This window comes from Cydia fagiglandana, chromosome Z, assembly GCF_963556715.1.
Source record: "Cydia fagiglandana chromosome Z, ilCydFagi1.1, whole genome shotgun sequence".
Classification (NCBI taxonomy): domain Eukaryota; kingdom Metazoa; phylum Arthropoda; class Insecta; order Lepidoptera; family Tortricidae; genus Cydia; species Cydia fagiglandana.
Genome location: NC_085959.1, coordinates 28,628,454 through 28,647,487, shown reverse-complemented (window position 1 = coordinate 28,647,487; position 19,034 = coordinate 28,628,454). Strand labels below are relative to the sequence as shown.

Here is a 19,034-nt window from a genome sequence, read left to right as displayed (position 1 = left end):
ACTACTCCCTTGTCTGTACAGACAATACTAGATAAGATTACGTAGCGTGGTCTACCCGATAAAACAAATCTCTGGGTTGCGTCAACTGACGATGACGTACGCAATCTTAATGTTTAATAAAGTACCTGTTTTAATTAGATTCAATACTAGATTACCTACAAACAATATCTAAATCAGATTAATGCGTTAGAGCCGTAGCAAGGGGTTAATGACATTATATATTTACACTGATGTTTACTGATTTGTATCTAATTCATGAAAAGACTTGTACGCCGGTCTGTGCCTTCGTAAATTACTGATTTATAATAGTAGAACATTATTTTACTAAAATAAATATTTTCATTCAGCTGCACATTGCTCTACCAAGATCCGTGAGGAATAGAGGGAACTCCACAAATCTTATAGGCATAGGTACAACATATAGCTATTTTTGTATTTTCATCTACAAATAATACAAACAATTAATTGACAGCTTGCTTTCTTTCTTATCGAACCGCAACAGGTTTGGCATTCGGTTCCGAGGTGCCGCTTTTAAGATTACGCTTGGCACCGACTTCAAACCTGATATGTTTGCTTACGTACATATGACAGGGATAATATATTTTTTAGAATTAAGGAATATAATTATATTTCGTGTGGCGCTTCATAGTTTTATAGTTTATTTAATAAATAAAACATTTTCAAGTCTATCCTTCCTGAAGTCCTTTGTGTAGGGCAGGTGAAAGAATGAGTTTGAAAACATTTATAAACCTGACTCGTATTACTCATTATCAGTACAATGTATGTTAGTATATGTATAAACTGTCATTGTCATAGGGAAAATTCTTTACAGTAGGGTGGGTTAGGTTTAATTACTGGTGTAATTGCTATAACAGCCTTCAAATAATGCGATTGTCATGGAAAAGTTGCCTCAATCCTCATTTTCTTCCTAGTTACGTGCCTAATCAGAATCTGCTATCTATAGAGTACTTACGTCTTATACACTTGTAATATCGATAAGGTAGGTATCCGGTTAAAGATTTTTGGTAATTATTTTGTACAATACGAGTATATCCATATTATCCGTTTATATTATAGACGTTACACGCCCGTAAAACCGTGGCGCTAACTAGATTGAGCACTATAACACTTATAGGGTGTGTCACTTTATATGAATATAAAAAAAACTTCTTTTTTCAACTTTTAATAGTTATCAAAAGTTAGGTTTAGATCTAAAATACCAAACGTAACTTTTACTTTTAGCTTGCTCAAACGAAGTTGGCTATTTTTTAACTGTATTTTATGATTTTGTAACGAAAAAGATAAGTACTGTATTTTATGATTTTGTAACGAAAGAGATAAAATACTATATTATACCTAGTCAAATCTTTTTCAAATCCAGATTAATCCAAAAAGTTTTACCTGTAAACTAAGGATTATACCAAATCTACTTCAAAATGAATCCGAAATGTGTACCATATTATAGTAGGTAGTGATTGCGTGTGGTTGTCCGCATTCGCACGGTGCGTGCGATTCCACCGCCCGTGGGTCGCAAGCCGCACGCAGCTTCTATTGTGCTAGCTAGGTACTTGCGCTGAGAAACGCTGGCTCACCTTCGACCCCACACTAGTTAATACCGTATTTATGAAACGCTTACAAAAACTACGTCAACCTGTGGTAGGTACTCGCCGTTTATGCATTGTTCTACGTAGGTATGCACTACCAAAGACAACACTCGCTCGGTAGTAATTCGACATGCGAGTCACGATTAATTTTATCTACTCGTTCGCATCCATTCACTCACCTCGTTTTTAGCGACGCCATTGCAATACATTGAATTGTTGAAAATACTTCTTTATTTCTTTTTAAAAAATATGAAATTTGCAATTGTGCACATGCGCATGTTTCTTCTTCACTTCTTTCTATCAATATTATTAAATAATATAAAAAAAACATATCCAACTAATAATGTATCAACATACGAGTATTAAGGATTTATCACCGTTTAACATGTCATTTTTAGGGTTCCGTACCCAAAGGGTAAAACGGGACCCTATTACTAAGGCTTCGCTGTCCGTCCGTCCGTCCGTCCGTCTGTCACCAGGCTGTATCTCACGAACCGTGATAGCTAGACAGTTGAAATTTTCACAGATGATGTATTTCTGTTGCCGCTATAACAACAAATACTAAAAACAGAATAAAATTAAGATTTAAATGGGGCTCCCATACAACAAACGTGATTTTTGACCAAAGTTAAGCAACGTCGGGAGTGATCAGTACTTGGATGGGTGACCGTTTTTTTTTTTGTTTTTTTGTTAATTATGGTACGGAATCCTTCGTGCGCGAGTCCGACTCGCACTTGCCCGGTTTTTTTAATACCGATATATTAGTTTTGTTTTGTTGATGATCGTAAATTTTATTAAATTGGACAATTAAACTTTAAGTAAAACTTTATCACAACGATCGAGTAGTATAAGGGGTGTATGTATTTACATGTTTTTATAAAGACGATGACGATGGTATTTTATTTAAATAGTTGGTAAGCTGAAGTTAATAATTGGCTAATTTATTCAGGCTATCGCTTAGTAGGTAATCTACCTAAATATTAATGTACCTACTCTCGGTTTCACCACAACCGTTTTACGCGCGATGGAGATACGCGTTAATGATTGCCATTGTGGCCAAATAGCAGTACATGTTACACTGGAACTAGCGTTACTATTTAGAAGTTCCCGTTTCTCTCCCACGACCCAGTTATGCCGTGTGTTGCTGACATGATGATGATGATGCTTGTTTTTGCATCAACAATTATATACAAGTTTCTCTTGCAGACCAATTATGACGAATTTGTGGGAGTCTCTGGCCGTAGGAAGGCATCTCCTTTGTTTGTCCGCCCTGACAATCGCGGCAGCAATCTTGCCACGCAGCCGCAATACGTACAACCTTTACTAATTATACATAATAATGCTACTTTTAGTTCGCCCTACATTACGATTCTATTCGTAATTTTAAACTCATTAAGAGGTTTGCGACGTTTCTAAAAGATTATTCAACAGTTATTATTGTAGAAAATTGCCGTAAATGGCAATCGTTTTAAAAATTCGGTAGCACAATTAAAAATGTACTTTTACTTGCACGCTGCTTGACTTGCTTGAGCCATGTATTTATTATTGTTACTTATAAGTGTAACCTTATATTATAAGCTTACTGTAGGTATTGTTATGCTATGAATTGTAAACTGTATGAAATTTATGTCTCTAAATCAGGGACCGGATACATACTTTTGATACAAATTAACCGGTATCCAATGTTGGTATCACGGTTGTTTATGTATATTTTTTCACTTATTTTGCTAATCTGATCAATCATTATCCTTACCTAAATACTATTCTCTAATATCAAAGAAATATTGTGAATCCTGCCTTCACATGTTATAGCTCGGTATATTACGATATATTATGGTATTTTTCACCTCTCTAGTAATGTAGCTACTAGACAGAGAGCGTATAAAATTGGCATGTTATAAAGGTTAGTTATGTGGCATAAAAATATACCTACGCTGATTATAAGTGTTTGTTACGTGCGGTAACATTAAGATATTATCATATTCAAATTGTACCTAGACAAGACATATAAGATAATTTCCCGAATGGTCTGTTTTTGCACCCTAATACAGTGCTACCTGCTACACCCTAATATTTTGCAATGATGGTTATGGCAATGTACATAACCTGAATAAATGAATATGTGTGTTTATGTTTACTTAAAGTTAGGCGACTGGTTGTTGCAACCACGACCCAAAAATCTTGTTGTCAGGGTTGTAATAATAATGTAATAAAAAAATAATCGATGTTCGTCCACCACTGCGAGCCGAGGCGGTGGCAGGGCTCTGCGTATGGGTCGTTGGTTGCCTCACCTTGGCTCTCCCATTAAGGTGATATCTTACGAGGTCGGCCGGCACGGCAGGTTACGCAACTTAGTAAGCTCAATTTTTCGTATTAATTTCCGTTTCTTCAAGTGCTTCTCTTAAGACGTTTACCAGAGCACGTAAAATCCCAGTATTTTTTTGCTATGATTCCACTACCACAAAGATTAAACCTCGTTGTTTTGGACTAGTTACGCAAAAAACGCTTTTTACAAGCTTTTTAACTTGTTGCCCTGTTAGTATGTATGTTAGTGCGGGTAAGTCTTGGAAGCTAAATTTGACGTAAGCACTAGTTTTTACGAAAGCGACTGCCATCTGTCATCCAACCTCGAGGGGAAACAAGGCCTTATTGGGATTAGTCCGGTTTCCTCACGATGGTTTCCTTTACCGAAAAACGACTGGCAAATATCAAATGATATTCTGTACATAAGTTCCGAAAAACTCATTGGTACGAGCCGGGGTTTGAGCCCGCGACCTCCGGATTGAAAGTTACACGCTCTTACCGCTAGGCCACCAGCGCTTTTTAAAGAAAAGTGCCACTGGCAAAAAAAGGTTATAACAAAAATGAAATTATTTCCAAACACTTACTTTTTCTTTTGCCGAAACATATTTTTAGTTTCTTTATTTATAACGTCCTCATTCAGCTTGATGTCCCGAAGTGAATCCTAGGACACACCACGTGACACTGAATTTCAGTGAAGCCTACTACCTACCTGATACTAGAACTAGGTGGCACAAATATCCAATGCAGTGTGTTGTGCGGTGTGTAAGTCATGTTGCATGTCTCATAGCACGTTGGGAAAAGCTTATTTTGTCATGAAGGTATGAGGGTTCTCTATTTTTTATAAGTCCAAAAAGTAAATTTTCTAAATGGGAAGATCTACGGGAGGCCATATTCGTCAGATTGTATCGACTTAAAAAGAAGTGATGTGAGCACGTCGAGGAATTAGAAAACAGAAACGGGCACAAGCGTTTTGAATTCGTTGCAGCAATTTATTAGTCCGATCCAGTATAAGCGTCCATAGAGGACTACATTTGCGTAATTAAGGTTAACAGTATGAGCGTCTCACATAACTTAATGTCCATGTCAACAGAGAGACACTCACGGATTATGTACAGCACCTTGAGACGATAAAAACGGTTCCGCATTGTTTCCGAGATATGTTACTCAAATCTCAAAGACTCATCCATTAACAGACTTAAATTACGAGCCAATAATACGTATATAACTTTATAAGGAACGCTTTGTTTGTGCGCAGGTGAAGCCAAGAACTTGCCGGCGCGCAGCCATGGCGCAGCGTGCCACCGGGACATCTACTGCGTGCTGTCGCTCGACCAGGAGGAGATCTTCCGCACCTCCACAATGGAGAGGACTCTTAAGTAAGTATACATATTATCACAACTACTTTTGAGTCCTATCAAGTGATTAGAATCTAATCCGTCTACTTCAAGCAACCCGTTCCTGTCTGTGCCCGGCGGGGACAAATGGGAATACATCACCCTTGATTTTTCATATTGGCTGTTTCAGTTGCGAAAGTTAGTTACTTCATAGAATCTCTTGCGAATGAATTGAATATTTCATGTAAAATTATATTTCTTTAATGTAAAGTTATCGTTAAAATATATTATTATTCTGTCTTTAATTCACTCCAGCATGCGGCTGTCACGATCACGAATGAACACCCACGTTTCCAATATTTCACTTACCCCCCTCGTTGGACAATGTACTATTAACTTAAAGCACTGAGGGATAAAAGGTAGCTAACTAACCATAAATGGTGACAACACCTGCTTTCTTTTGTTTTGTGGTGAGCTTTTATTTATTCAATTCAGTTAATAACCGTGCAAATGTGTGCTTATTGTAGAAAATGAGACAATCGTGACAATGAGATAGAGAGGGTATCTCCATTAGTTTTCGATAGCGCTGCGTGAGCGCTATTTATAAGTTCCTGTCGAGCCCCTACCGCCTCTATTATTAAAAGCGACGTTTTCGGTTGTTTCGAATATGTAAAAGGACACAACAAAGGCTCCCGTGTCCTGGCCTGGGCTCGCTTCCGGTGTTATCGCGGACTGGGCACCGGGACCGCCGCATGACGGATTAGGGAGGGCAAATGTATTTACTGGGTCAAGGTTGGTGCTTACTATGCTGACGGTCGCTGCTCGTTATAAAATGGGAATGCGATGATTCTCTACTACGGTAATGAAGTGTAATTGATGGTACTCCGTGTTGTTTGTAGTTCCTGTCCGTTTATATGTTACATGTTGAAATACATATTCCCATTAGGTACATGTGAACTGATGAAAACGGTAGGTATGTAGGTACGGCTTTACCTTGTTTTAGTCGTATATATTTGGGTATAATGTACTATATGGGTACTACTTACTGTAAGGGTCATGTATGACACGAATAAAACTTGTTTTTAAGTTACTCGAGTTCCTAATAGTGTCCTTGTAAAAAGGCTGAGTCCGGTGCTTTCGTTTGCGAAGTCCTGTTCTGCCCGACATTGTCATAACTCTCATGAGTTATTAATAGGTAACTATGCTACTTTCGTGAACACTTTATTCGACGATATGAGGGCGACTTGTCAATAAACTGAGTGTAAAACAATGAAGTATACTAGTGAAGTAACTATTCAATATCAGGCCCGTATAACTGCGTCGGATTAGATCCCTTCCAAACTTTCCAAATGGTAGTTTTCTCCTTTCGATCCCGATCTCCTGGGCCAGACTCTTACAGTATAGCTTCTAGTATTGGGATCATACCATACACTACTTGGCACAAATAATGAATAACTATTAATTAGATTTAGGCTTTTGTTGATGCTTTCTGACAATTTCTGAAAGCAGCATTTAATTTGGTACAATATAAATTTGTTGTATATATAAAATAATTGACTACTTTTTCATTATTTTGATATTATAAAATCTGTATTTAGTCTAAACAAGTAGATAAAGATGTCACGATTTCTGTCCCTTTAGCTTAGTTCAGGCAGTTACAATTTACATGTTTTAGAAAGCATCTATTGATGCGATACATTGGCCTCCCTGTAGATTTATGATAGTTGGTTAGAGAATATCAGTAGAGGGACTGGAGTGGTCGGTCGTGCAGAGCGCGGTTGCACGGTGACGCGGACGGCGCGGCGAGCGAGGGGCGGCGGCGACCCACGTCCCGGATGCGTTTCCGTCCTCCGTGATCCCGCGCGTGACGTCTCACTCCACCCCCGACCCGACCCGACCCGCCACTAACACTTCTGAAACACTATCATAAGTAACTACATCGACAAAGTGGCTTATAATCATCACAACTACTGATTACTTAGCAAAAAAATACTAGAAGACGCATAGAATACGAATCAATTAAATCTCCCTATTTGAGTTAATATGTGACGTTATCTATGAATAGAGACCTTATTGTCGATGGCGCTTACGCCATTATTTACGATGCTCAGATATAAATACAATGCCGCGCACCGCTGTGCGGCTTAAGCGCCATCGACAATAAGGTCCCTTTTCATAGATAATGCCCCATATATTCACTGTGTTATTGTATTGTATTGAGGTGTGCTGTAAAGAGTATAATTATAGTTTGTATTCAATTGATAAACGTTTTTACAGAGGCAAGTGTCATGAAAATATTTACACTGAGACTAGATTATATTTCCAATGACAGCCTATCTACCAAAGAATACAATACTCACTAGGAGCTATCTACAACCAAAACCATACTAGGTTAAAGTCGCCTCGATAAAAAAAATGCGAAAACGTATCTAATTTTATTTTAATTTCTAATACATATATATTGTTACCCTGAATACCACAACAGTATTATTTTAGTATGATAAAAAAAAATATTTTCAGATTTCTCGGATTCATAAATTGTTAGTAATATTATGGGACATTATCTATGAAAAGGGACCTTATTGTCGATGGCGCTTACGCGACACAACGTCGCGCGGCATTCTATTTATATCGGAGCATCGTTAATAATGGCGTAAGCGCTATCGACAATAAGTTCCCTTTTCATAGATAACGTCACATATAGCCGGAGGACGTTACGAGCAAAAATTGAGATAACTCGTGAAACCCGCGCGTTGTCATATCTTCCGTCACAAGTTTCTCGCGAAGCGCCATATCTTTTGTTCCCTTATATTTTCCTGGCTTTATGCCCCCTCTTAGCCGAGATATGTATGAGATATATCCTTCAACCTTAGAAGAGATTGGACATATATCCTTCAACCTTAGAAGAGACCGGAAACTCAAGCTCCACATGTTTCCGTATCCTTTAGTAACAGCGGACACCGCGGTTAGCTCACTTCATCCTTATTTTAAAAGTAAAATCCCCAACAAGTCAGGGCTGCCAGATCGTATAATAGGCTACGAAATTCGTATAATTAAATTATTTTCGTATACATGTCGTATAGTTGGTCAATCGGTATAATTGGATACAAAAAAAACACCGATGTCAAACTACTGTCAATGCTTCAAAAAACAGTGTGCCAATCAGAGGGCCTACCGCGAACCACGTTCGACGTCTTGCCTCTCTGTCGCACTTGTAAATACGTACGTAAGTGTGACAGGGAGGCAACACGTTGAACGTGGTTCGCAGTAGACTAACGTGGACTATAACCGCGAAAATCCAAGTTCGGAAATTGCGGGCATCTTTCTCTGTCACTCTTATTACGCTGTCATTGGAGTAAAAGAGAAAGATCCCCGCAATTTGGGGGCTTACCGTGAAAACCGAAATTCACCAGTTATTAAAAAATCGATTTAAAATAATAGTTTTTTTTTTGTACTCGTATAATGCAATCGAATTTCGTATAATTGCGGGCACAGGATCGTATAATCAAAATTTATGTACTGGCAACCCTGCAACAAGTAGGCGTTCATTTATTTATGTTACAATTTATGTTTAATCCGGTCTTTACAAATAAGACAAGTTAAATTGATAGGAAGAGGTACTAACGGAAGCGCGATAATTGATTAGTGACCTCTGTGACCCACGATTGGAGTCGGCAGGACACTCTGGTAATCATATCGAAGGAAATGTCACGTCTCGTCGCGTTAATAGGTTCTTTGTCTTGCGATACCTTATCAGCATCGCTGCGCTGCTTACTGGCGGTAGGTACTTTGTTGCATTGCTGGCATAATGTCCACATATACGATCATACCAATTGATAATAACTATGTAGGTATCTCTTATTTATAAGTGTAAAAATATGAGTGCACACTTCGTACTCGTCAAAATATGTCATATTAGCTTTTATGTCAGCGAATTAAGAACTATGGGACATATGTATTTTTAAGAAGTTATATGCAACGCTCCTAATTGTACATCGGTAGACCTTATTATAAAAGGCATAAGGTCCACCGATGTACTCGTTCCTGTTAACAACAGTGTGGGCGATGGTACATACTGTGCGGGTACTGTGCGGAAAGAGAAGAGTCGTGGAATGTATAGGGGCCCAACTCTTCTCTTTCCGCACAGACTCTAACTTAGGTTACATTCGATATTTAGACAAATGAATTGAACCTTAATAATAGGAATGATCGAAACGCAAATTTAGTCCGGAACACAAAACTCTAATTGATATGACCAATTAAAAAATATTTTCTCAAAAATGGACGGCAAAGTCGACTTTGGCGTCTAAAAAATAGGTCGCGAAGCGCGAAGTTTATGGTTAGTCAAAAATTAAAAAGTTAAAAACATTGCAGTCTCGATTTTGGGACTACAATGTTGCATACAAATTCCATTATTTGTCGAGTTCCAAACTTTTTAAAAGTTGAAATGACCATATCAAATGATGGCACAGGCCCAATAAACAGCCAAACCGATGATTAGTACCGCGACTATTTAGCTGTCTCAAATAGGTTGGCGTATTTTAGGCAGAAAATACACTTCTATTTTTTTTATAAAAAAAATAAAAAGGCGGGAAGGGCTTTTTTCTGTGAAAATATATAAGTAAGAACGTTGGTTTTGTAAAATATTTATATGATATTTATATTTCTTGCACCATTTTTGAGAAAAGCACTATATATGACTCGGCTGGAAGGCTACTTGCTGGCTTCGGATTCAATTAAACGGACTCCCAAGGTCGTCCGTTTAAAACGAATCCTCAGCCTGCAAGTAGCTACTTCCGAGCCTCGACAATAATGTACTATTAGATACTAGGTAGGTACGGGAATGTGCTTATTCGAAGAATACCAGTATTCGTATACTTATTTTGGGTGCTGCGTTGATATTTTATTTTCTAATACAGATATATCTCTGAAAGTTTATTATATTCGAACTACAAATCCCTCCCGTCTAGTAACGTTAAAAAAATGAACTCAATCGTGCTGCTTGAAGCGGAAGCTTTTAAGTGATAAATTGGTCCCGGAACATAGCAGCGCGTAAAATGATCATCGCATGTGCGTGCGCCGGCATCTCCGGCCGTCTTAAGTGCGCTAGCCCGTCGCCCGCCGCCGCCGCCGCCGCCGCCGCCGCCCGCCACCGCCCGCCGCACCCGATAGGTGTGGCCGAATTCATTTGCCAGTTTCATTCAAAGTAATTATCATACCTTATTAAGCCTTTGGCCACTCGATCACACGACATTAAGTCAGGTCAATGTAATGAAGTACCTAACAAAATTAATGACATAAATAGTAATTTATTATATTGGATGCAGTAGCATAAGACTAAGAACCGTCGATCCTTTCGTATCAAACGACTAGCAGCAGCACTGAACTAAAGACGACAATATCATGAACTAAAGACGACAAGAGCATGATCTGGTATATCTTTGCTGGATGCTCATATTTAAGCGGAATCAATTTTATTTATATTTTATAAGCTGTTATACGCTCATTAGAATGTCGTCTTACCAAAAACATACTTCTTGTACCTCTTTTACATTTGAGGTAGTCAGAAAGACTTTCGACTCCAAGCACTGAAAGTCGTTTTTATATGGGAGGCATTATTGTCAAATTCACTAAAGTTAAAACACTCAGAGCTATCTCAATCTTAATACAATTAGAAAAGTTTTAACTATTATGAAAAGATAATGTAATAAGACTAGTAAGGTATAATTTGGCTTGTAAAATTAAAAATAATAAAATGTTATTATCATGAGAATTTGGTAAAGACTGCCAGAAGACCGTGTACTAAAATATTTAGATTCCTACTGTGGAATATATTACATTGGTCTAAGCCACAGACAACCTATTGTTAATTTATGCTTGTAATTTTATTATGTACCTAGTTTGATAACCACAAAATATTAAAAAACGCTGCTTGTTAATCCACATTAATTTAATAGAGTTACCATATCATGCATGCCCGGATTTTGTCGTGTCCAGTCTTTATGTGCCATTTAGGGATAATAGGGATTACCATTTTATAAAAAAATAATGTTTTAATATTTGATTTATTAATTCAATGTGATAGAAACTGTATGCAAATCTTGTACAATTAGGTGCAGTATGTATGTGGTTAATAATAAGAGCGCATGTATTGGCTGGGGTTCCCTGCGCGCGCTGGTTCCGCCTCCGGTTTATAAATACCGGTCTGGCGCCGGATGCGCGGGCCCTGCGCGAGCGCACTCCCACACCCACACGCCACTTGCACTCACACATCACTGCACTCCACAACTTTTCCTAAATCTACGTTCACAATATTTGAAGCGGTAACTTCGCTTACCTTAAAAGGAAAAATACTCTCTTGCTGATGCTGAATCGCAGAATGCTCCGTTGATAATATATCATAAGTAACTATGTACTTCTACTTAATGTTTTGTTCGCCAAATGTAGTTGATCATCCTAATTTCCAGTTTTTATTTATAAACAGAATTGTTGTTGAATGCATTTGGCGAGTTTGTCCGTCACATCTATTTGATGCTGAATGTACGTAAAACATATATATTTCAATGCCACGGAAGAAATTGCTATTAACTTGTTTTCCATACAATTAGTACGACTAACGATGTTGATGTCATCACAATCCACATCTAAATAGACGTTAGTATGAAGCGCTTTGAAGGCTCGATAAAAATAATGTACTTTGACTTATTATTTCTATAGTTTTCATTCCCACGGTGACAATAAAGTTTCTCTCCGCAAAAAAACGGGGTAAAAAGCGATTAGGTTTGTGCACTTTTTAGTCACGTCAATATTTTGTACGAACTCACCTAAATATGTAGTTTTGAATACTTATCTCACCGGATAATGAATAAATTATTAAAATCGCGACCCATTATTAATGTTATTTGTGTTATCTAAATAGATAAAACAGGGTAGGTACCTACGGGAAGTAAAACACACGCATAATAAGTAAGTTGGTCGTTGAAGCTTTCACAATAATCGCGAACAGCCCACGCGTAGTCCTACTGATTGTTCAATGAGGCAAACATGGGCGCTCTGACAGGCGGGCTGCTGCTCACTGCTGAGGCGGCTACACTTGTGCAGCAAGTGGGCCAGACCAGGTGGGCAAGTGCCGCCTGCTCTGGCCCATCTGAGGTACAGCTTGAGAGTGTCTTGTGCCGTGGATTACCTAAGTATCTTCATTTGATACTTAATAATTAATGAATTGCTATCCAACCATTCCTATAGTATATTTTGATTACAAAAAGCCAAGTATTAAAAATGTGATGGGTAACTTTTAAAATGCTCGAAAGTACTGCGTGATAATATATGATAGGATGAAGAGCTAATATGCTAAACATATACACATTGACATTTGTAAATCGACCTCGTTGACAAAGCAGTTAAAAATTGGCGATACGAATGCAATCTCATTAGCATTCGATTCTGCCAAGAAGGAATAACGAAAGGAAAGCACGTGTCTGCAGAGCAGCTAATTTTGCAATAGTAAGTTAGCGCGGTGGGCGGCTCGGCGGCGCGGGCGGCGCCCCACGCGTCCGCGACTACGACTCCGCAATAAATATCTTGTCACTTGGAACCCGATAACGATTGTTTAACTCTTACTAGTCACCGTTAATAAATATTGCCGCTTGATGCTTTGGACAGTTGACACTATCGTAGTAAATAATGTCCTTGCATCGATTGCTTGTGTGCATAATGTGAATTGTTGAATTCGTCTTATATTAGAGTTAGACCAAGACAAGACTGCAACGATTTTGATATCACACAGTGCAACTTGCAAGTGTTATTTTAAACGTCAAACTTATATGAAATGACGTATAAATAACACTTGATTGCGTATGCTATCAAAATCTTTGCAGACTTTTCTTCGTCTAACTCCTTTTTGTACTTCTATACCTGGATATAGCGCCGTACTTTATAAAACATGTTTACATAGGAACCCATAGCTCACCAAACGAAAACAAATGAAATAATTCGTGTATAAGCGTTGTATGTAGTACCTACGTTGGTATAAGGTGAATTGTAGTTTTAGTACTGTCAAAACACTAATCCACAATTTCATTTCGTTTATTGCAACTGCGAGTTGAATATGTAGGTAATAAATAAATGTAAGGTTTACCTTACTCTGTTTTATTGGCTGTGTTTAAAACTTTAAATACCGAGGCGAGTCATGTGTTACCTCTTGCACGCGAGTTGTAATTTGAGCGAATTCTAAATATTAATGAGTCATCGCCGCGCGAAGCAACCACTACCATGAAATCGGCATCAGCAATGTATAAACATTTCGTATTTATTGTTGACTTATTTTCTAATATAATAATCGTTAATTGAGCTTGCCGGCCTGGACACTGCCTATGCGATTTCTTGAATAACTAATAATTTAATTAATTTTGTTGCTATTGCGATTGTTATGATTAAGTATAACAACTATTAGACTGGCGACTGTTTATGTTTTATCGAGATACCGGATACATTAATACAAGTGTGTTTATTGTTAAGTAGATTACTCTCCGAGTGTAACATACGAATGTTGTTGTTTCAGTCCCTTTTTCGGCGAAGAGTTCCAGTTCGAAGTACCACGTAGATTTCGATACCTTTCCATATACGTGTTCGATCGGGATAAGCATCTCAAGCAGGACCGAGTGCTCGGCAAAGTGGCAATCAAAAGGGAAGACTTGCACCGGTACAACAACAAGGACCACTGGTTCGCGCTGCGGCCCGTGGACGCAGACTCGGAGGTGCAGGGCAAGGCCTACATCGAGCTGTCGCTGGAGGACTCGAGAAAGCGGCTGCGCATGGAGCCCAAGCCGCCGGACCCCGACCCCGGCGCGGATAACTGCCCGTCCAAAGCGAACAAAGGAAAGAATCTCGGGAGGCTTTCGGAGTACTGTAAGGAGAACATGCGGTTCGGCTCGTGTTCGAGTTCGACTAGCAAAAAGCTCCTGAGCGCCGTAGCGACTGAACCCGCCATGTCGCTCTCTCGTTCGGAGAGCCTGAAAGACCGGGCGCAGTGGGCGGTGCGGGCCAAGCCGCCCATGCACGCCATGTCCGAGTCGGACACGTCGCCCTCGCCGACCGCCGCCGACTACTGGTCGGACCCCGAGCGGCACTGCGCCGCGCGCCAGGGACCCGACACCATCCGCCTGCGGGTTCTCGAATGCTCAGAGCTCACCACGAAAAACGGACAGTGCGATCCCTTCGCTCTCGTCACCATACTTTATTCGAACGGGCGAAGAGTCGAAAGACGCACTAAACCCAAAAAGAAAACTGTTAATCCTCAATTTGATGAAATATTCTGCTTCGATCTCGTTTTGGAGGCGGACCCGAAAGATAAGGATGGCTCTCAATCGGTGGGTATTGGTGGGACTAGGGGTATTCCACTAGAACGTCGCCTACGAAATGGTTTTGCCTTAGTTAGCGTAGTTCATTCAACTGCGTAAAGCTTGAGGATATACTGCAAATTTGTTAGCCATGTCGTGAGGTCTGTTAACATATATAGCAGACCAAACATCGCTATTTCAGCATTTTGAGAAGTATTAGAAGAACTGCATTTCGTATGCGACATTCTCGTGGAATGTCCCAGTACACAAAAGCACTTCTAAGTTTTAATAAAGTTGAATGTTAATTGTTTATTTTGACTGAAGGATAAGCAATATTAGAGATGTTGATAGTGATAATATGTCAGGCGGGCGTGGCGAGCGAGGCGCGCGTGTCGGTGTGGCACGACGCGGCCACGCCGGTGTTCCTGGGCGAGGTGCGGCTGCAGCTGCGGCAGCCGGCGCCGGCGCCGAGGGCCTGGTAACTACACCACATGCACTGCTATTCCTACTCTTATCACTACCCCCCCCCCCAAATATACCAATCATACCTAACTAATATATCCTCCAAAATACCAACCAATGGCTGTAATCAGATTTTTGTACGTCATATAAGAAATCCGCACAGTTTAAACCTAGATATTCAAGAAGTTCAAAAAAATCTTCAAATATAAACGACATAAAATGAGAAATCATGCAAAAATTGCCATAACGTTCAAATTACAATTGTACGAGCCCAGACTCAACTTACATTATTGCAGTATGTAAGCTGTTTATAGCGACACCATCACAAGCGTGAGTTGTGTGCAGGTTCTTCCTGAGCGCGCGCGCGGGCGGAGCGGCGTCGCGCGGCGCCACGCCGCCGGGCACGCGGCTGTCGGCGGCGGGCGGCGCCGCGCTCGGCTCGCTGCGCCTGCTGCTGCAGTACACCGTCGACCACGTCTTCCCCATACAACACTACCGCCGCCTTGAGGAGCTCTTCCTTATGAGTGTCACACAGAAGGTTGGTACCCACCCGCGCTACTACCAACCAATACGCACCTCGAAACAATCCCTATACCGAAAGCGCCGAGTTTCCTGATACAAACCTCTTCACATGGTAGGAAGGTTTAGTTAGTTGACTACTAGGAACAATTTCAGCCGAGTCAGGCATGCTGCCAGAAACCAGGCTGACTACTGTCAGTCAATCCTATGAGGATTACCTTCACCCCCGACAAAAAGCTTTCACGGGAAGAACATCTCGGAGATATTGTTATTACATAGCTAAATGGCAATGTTTATTGACAGCCCATCACCACGTCGGCGGTGTACATCTTGGGGGAGATAGTGGCGAGCAAGACGGACGCGGCGCAGCCGCTGGTGCGGCTGTTCACGCACCACGACCTCATCGTGCCCGTCGTGCGGGAACTTGCCGACGCGGAGATATCCGTGCTCACGTGAGTTACATTCATATTCCCCATAATTACATAACAAAAAACAGATTATGAATACATTGTAAGTAACCGAACCAAGAAGTGGTTGAACAATCCTTTATTCTTAAATGATTAGTGCGACCACTAAACATCGACGCTCAAAGCGTGCGTTGCGTGGCCCTCGTTACGGGGTTAGTACACAGAGTGTATTGTTTGTTGCTTGTGCGCAGGGACGCGACGACGATATTCCGTGGTAACACGCTGGTGTCCAAAATGATGGACGAAGCCATGCGGCTGAGCGGCGCCGCGTACCTGCGCTCGGTGCTGCGGCCGACGCTGGCCGCCGTGCTGGCCGACCGGCGGCCCTGCGAGATCGACCCCGCGCGCGTCAAGCCCGCCGCCGCCGTCCAGCCCAACCTCGCCAACCTCAACCACTATGTACAGAAGGTAAGGACCTTTAATGAGCCGCTTACATACATTTTCTTGTCTGATACCTCCCTCCGACTTCACAAATAATACGATTTCAACTGACGCAACTTTTGCTCGTCTAGAGCCGCAGAGACGACGCAACATCCTATGCATAGTAATAAGCAATAAGAAAAACCTGCCCTCATTGTCTCTGAATTATTTTATAGATGTTTATCACACGCTTACGAAACCCTTATTTAATGCCCTTAGTTCGTAAACAATGCAGTGAGAAGTAGTCCAAAACTGTGGGGTATTAAAAAGGTAACTGTGTAATGGACATTGTGGTAGTTATGTTATAAACAAAGTTATAAAACTCATAAATTTGTATTATTTATTAGTAAATGATTTATATAAAATGTGTATGTAAGAAGAAGAAGAAATACATTTATTTAACATCTGGGTATAGAATAACACACAATACAAATTACACAAACTACTTTAGTAGTTTATGTGACTGCTACATAATGAAAGGCATTAAAATACGAGTGTGGGTTTATGAAACGAATGAAATGAGTTTCATAATAGTATCACACGAGTGTTTTAATGCCTAATTATGTACAGTTACATACACTGCTTTATCTACACACATATTATAAACTTTGTATGATATATTCACTAACTTCATATTACAGCCGACTTTGCTCTCTGACGGAACTCGCGGATATGAGATGGCGTCTCCGAAGTATATTTATCGCACATTTTACACGAAACTTTTGTTATAGTTCCTTTAAAAACAACAAAATAAATTATTTTTTACTTATAAACTAATTAAAAGATAAACTGTACGTCAAATGGCGACAAATGAAAACTTTTTTCACGCACGTCAGGCATCCGTAGTTTTTTTTTTTAATTCAGAGACAAACTAGAGTCGGGGTCGATTACCATATCGTCCTATACCGACTAACATGCGAGATTTGTCAATATTGTATGCAATTGTCATTTGATTTCGAATAAAACGTTATCTCAACTGATATTAGAATAGGGGTCAAGTCAAATTGCTTTTTTTTTCAGAGATGTTCGAAATTTGAAATGCATTACCAAATCGATTTTGATATAGTAATGAAGCTATTACCACATTTTCACAGATAAGAAATTTGCTGTAACAAAACAGTTTATCGTAATGTGGGCCATTATTTACGAATTTTGAAGGCATCATAGACAGTTTATGATATGTGTGTAGATAAAGATGCTAAACAGGATCCCAAATCAGCGTAATGCCACGGCAAGCTGATTTTCAGTGGGTACCTGACTTAAAACTAATCTACACTTATAAACTAAAACTAAACGAGTGACAACACGCACTTCAGAGTGATGTCATCGTCTAACCTCCGTAGCATCCGCAGTAATAGCTTTACTTAGTTGGGGACTAGGTATGTATTTGTAAGGTTGTCCCTAAATATGTTAGTACATATTAAGGATTGTATCAGGTGTTTGACTCGATAACGTCGTCGTACGCGATGTGCCCGGCGGTGATGTGCCGGCTGTTCGACGCGCTGCGGCAGAGCGCCGCGCGGCACTTCCCGCACAACGCGGAGGTGCGCTACTCGGTCGTCTCCGGGTTCATCTTCCTGCGCTTCTTCGCGCCCGCCATACTCGGCCCGAGGCTCTTCGACCTTACCACCGAACAAATTGTAAGTCGCATACCTTACATAAACATCAATCAACACCTACCAAGTAGTACTATCATTAGGTACGTAAAAAACAATATTATTGGGTAATTCGTCAATTACTGGCCACTGTTTAATAACTAGGCAGTTAGTATAAGGTGGCCACCTTATACTACAAATGAATTCTAATCACCTGTACACAGAATTCATTTGAGTATACAGCGGCTACTTATTGAAGGGCAGCTAGTTTTTGGAACGTTATACTAAAATGAATTCTGTTTATAGGTAATTAGAACGCATTTTTAGTATAAGGTGGCCAGTTACTAACCGGTGGCTAGTAATTGGCGATTTACCCTACTGTTTATTTCAATTAAAACGAAATTAGCAACATAAATTAACAAAGTTTTTAATTATTTAAACTGAGTAAATTGCCTATTTTAAAGCCCCGGTCAAGGAACGCACGCTCCGATCGTGCGCGAAGAGTAACCAACCTTTAAGATAAAATTTGGCTTTCCATCACAGAGCCTAGGGGACCCTCCCTTTAATTCAAGTGCAATGAGGTCCTTTTAATCTGAAATTCTGATAGTAATTTAAGTGTTTGGCTGTGGCAGGACCCGCAAACGAACCGGACGCTGACGCTGATCTCAAAGACGATCCAGTCGCTGGGCAACCTGGTCAGCAGCCGCTCGGCGCAGCAGGTCTGCAAGGAGGAGTACATGGCCGAGCTCTACCGCAGCTTCTGCACTCCCCGACACGTATGACACTTGCTTTTCATATACATACCTACCTAATAATAACCCGTCTTCTTTTGGTCTAATCGATATCAACCGCAAAACTCATATTTGTATCCTTGTCAGATATACAGAACGGTGAAAAGATCCCTTAAAACATGATTAAGTCTCCTGCAAAACAAATGAGTGTTTCTTAACTGCTATGCGAATGTTTTGTGCTTCATTTTAGTACCTGGTCG

The 19,034-nt window shown here is 40.2% G+C and overlaps 1 protein-coding gene across 1 annotated transcript in view; it reads left to right on the top strand.

Annotated features, from left to right (window-relative positions):
* LOC134678462 (GTPase-activating protein) overlaps window positions 1–19,034 on the top strand; it is a 36,099-nt gene that overhangs the window by 6,743 nt on the left and 10,322 nt on the right. The window contains exons 2-9 of the mRNA XM_063537036.1: window positions 5,164–5,284; window positions 13,803–14,610; window positions 14,946–15,058; window positions 15,388–15,580; window positions 15,865–16,013; window positions 16,220–16,436; window positions 17,885–18,088; window positions 18,676–18,819. Coding sequence (XP_063393106.1) covers window positions 5,164–5,284; window positions 13,803–14,610; window positions 14,946–15,058; window positions 15,388–15,580; window positions 15,865–16,013; window positions 16,220–16,436; window positions 17,885–18,088; window positions 18,676–18,819 — 1,949 coding nt within the window. The remainder of the gene's footprint in view (window positions 1–5,163; window positions 5,285–13,802; window positions 14,611–14,945; window positions 15,059–15,387; window positions 15,581–15,864; window positions 16,014–16,219; window positions 16,437–17,884; window positions 18,089–18,675; window positions 18,820–19,034) is intronic.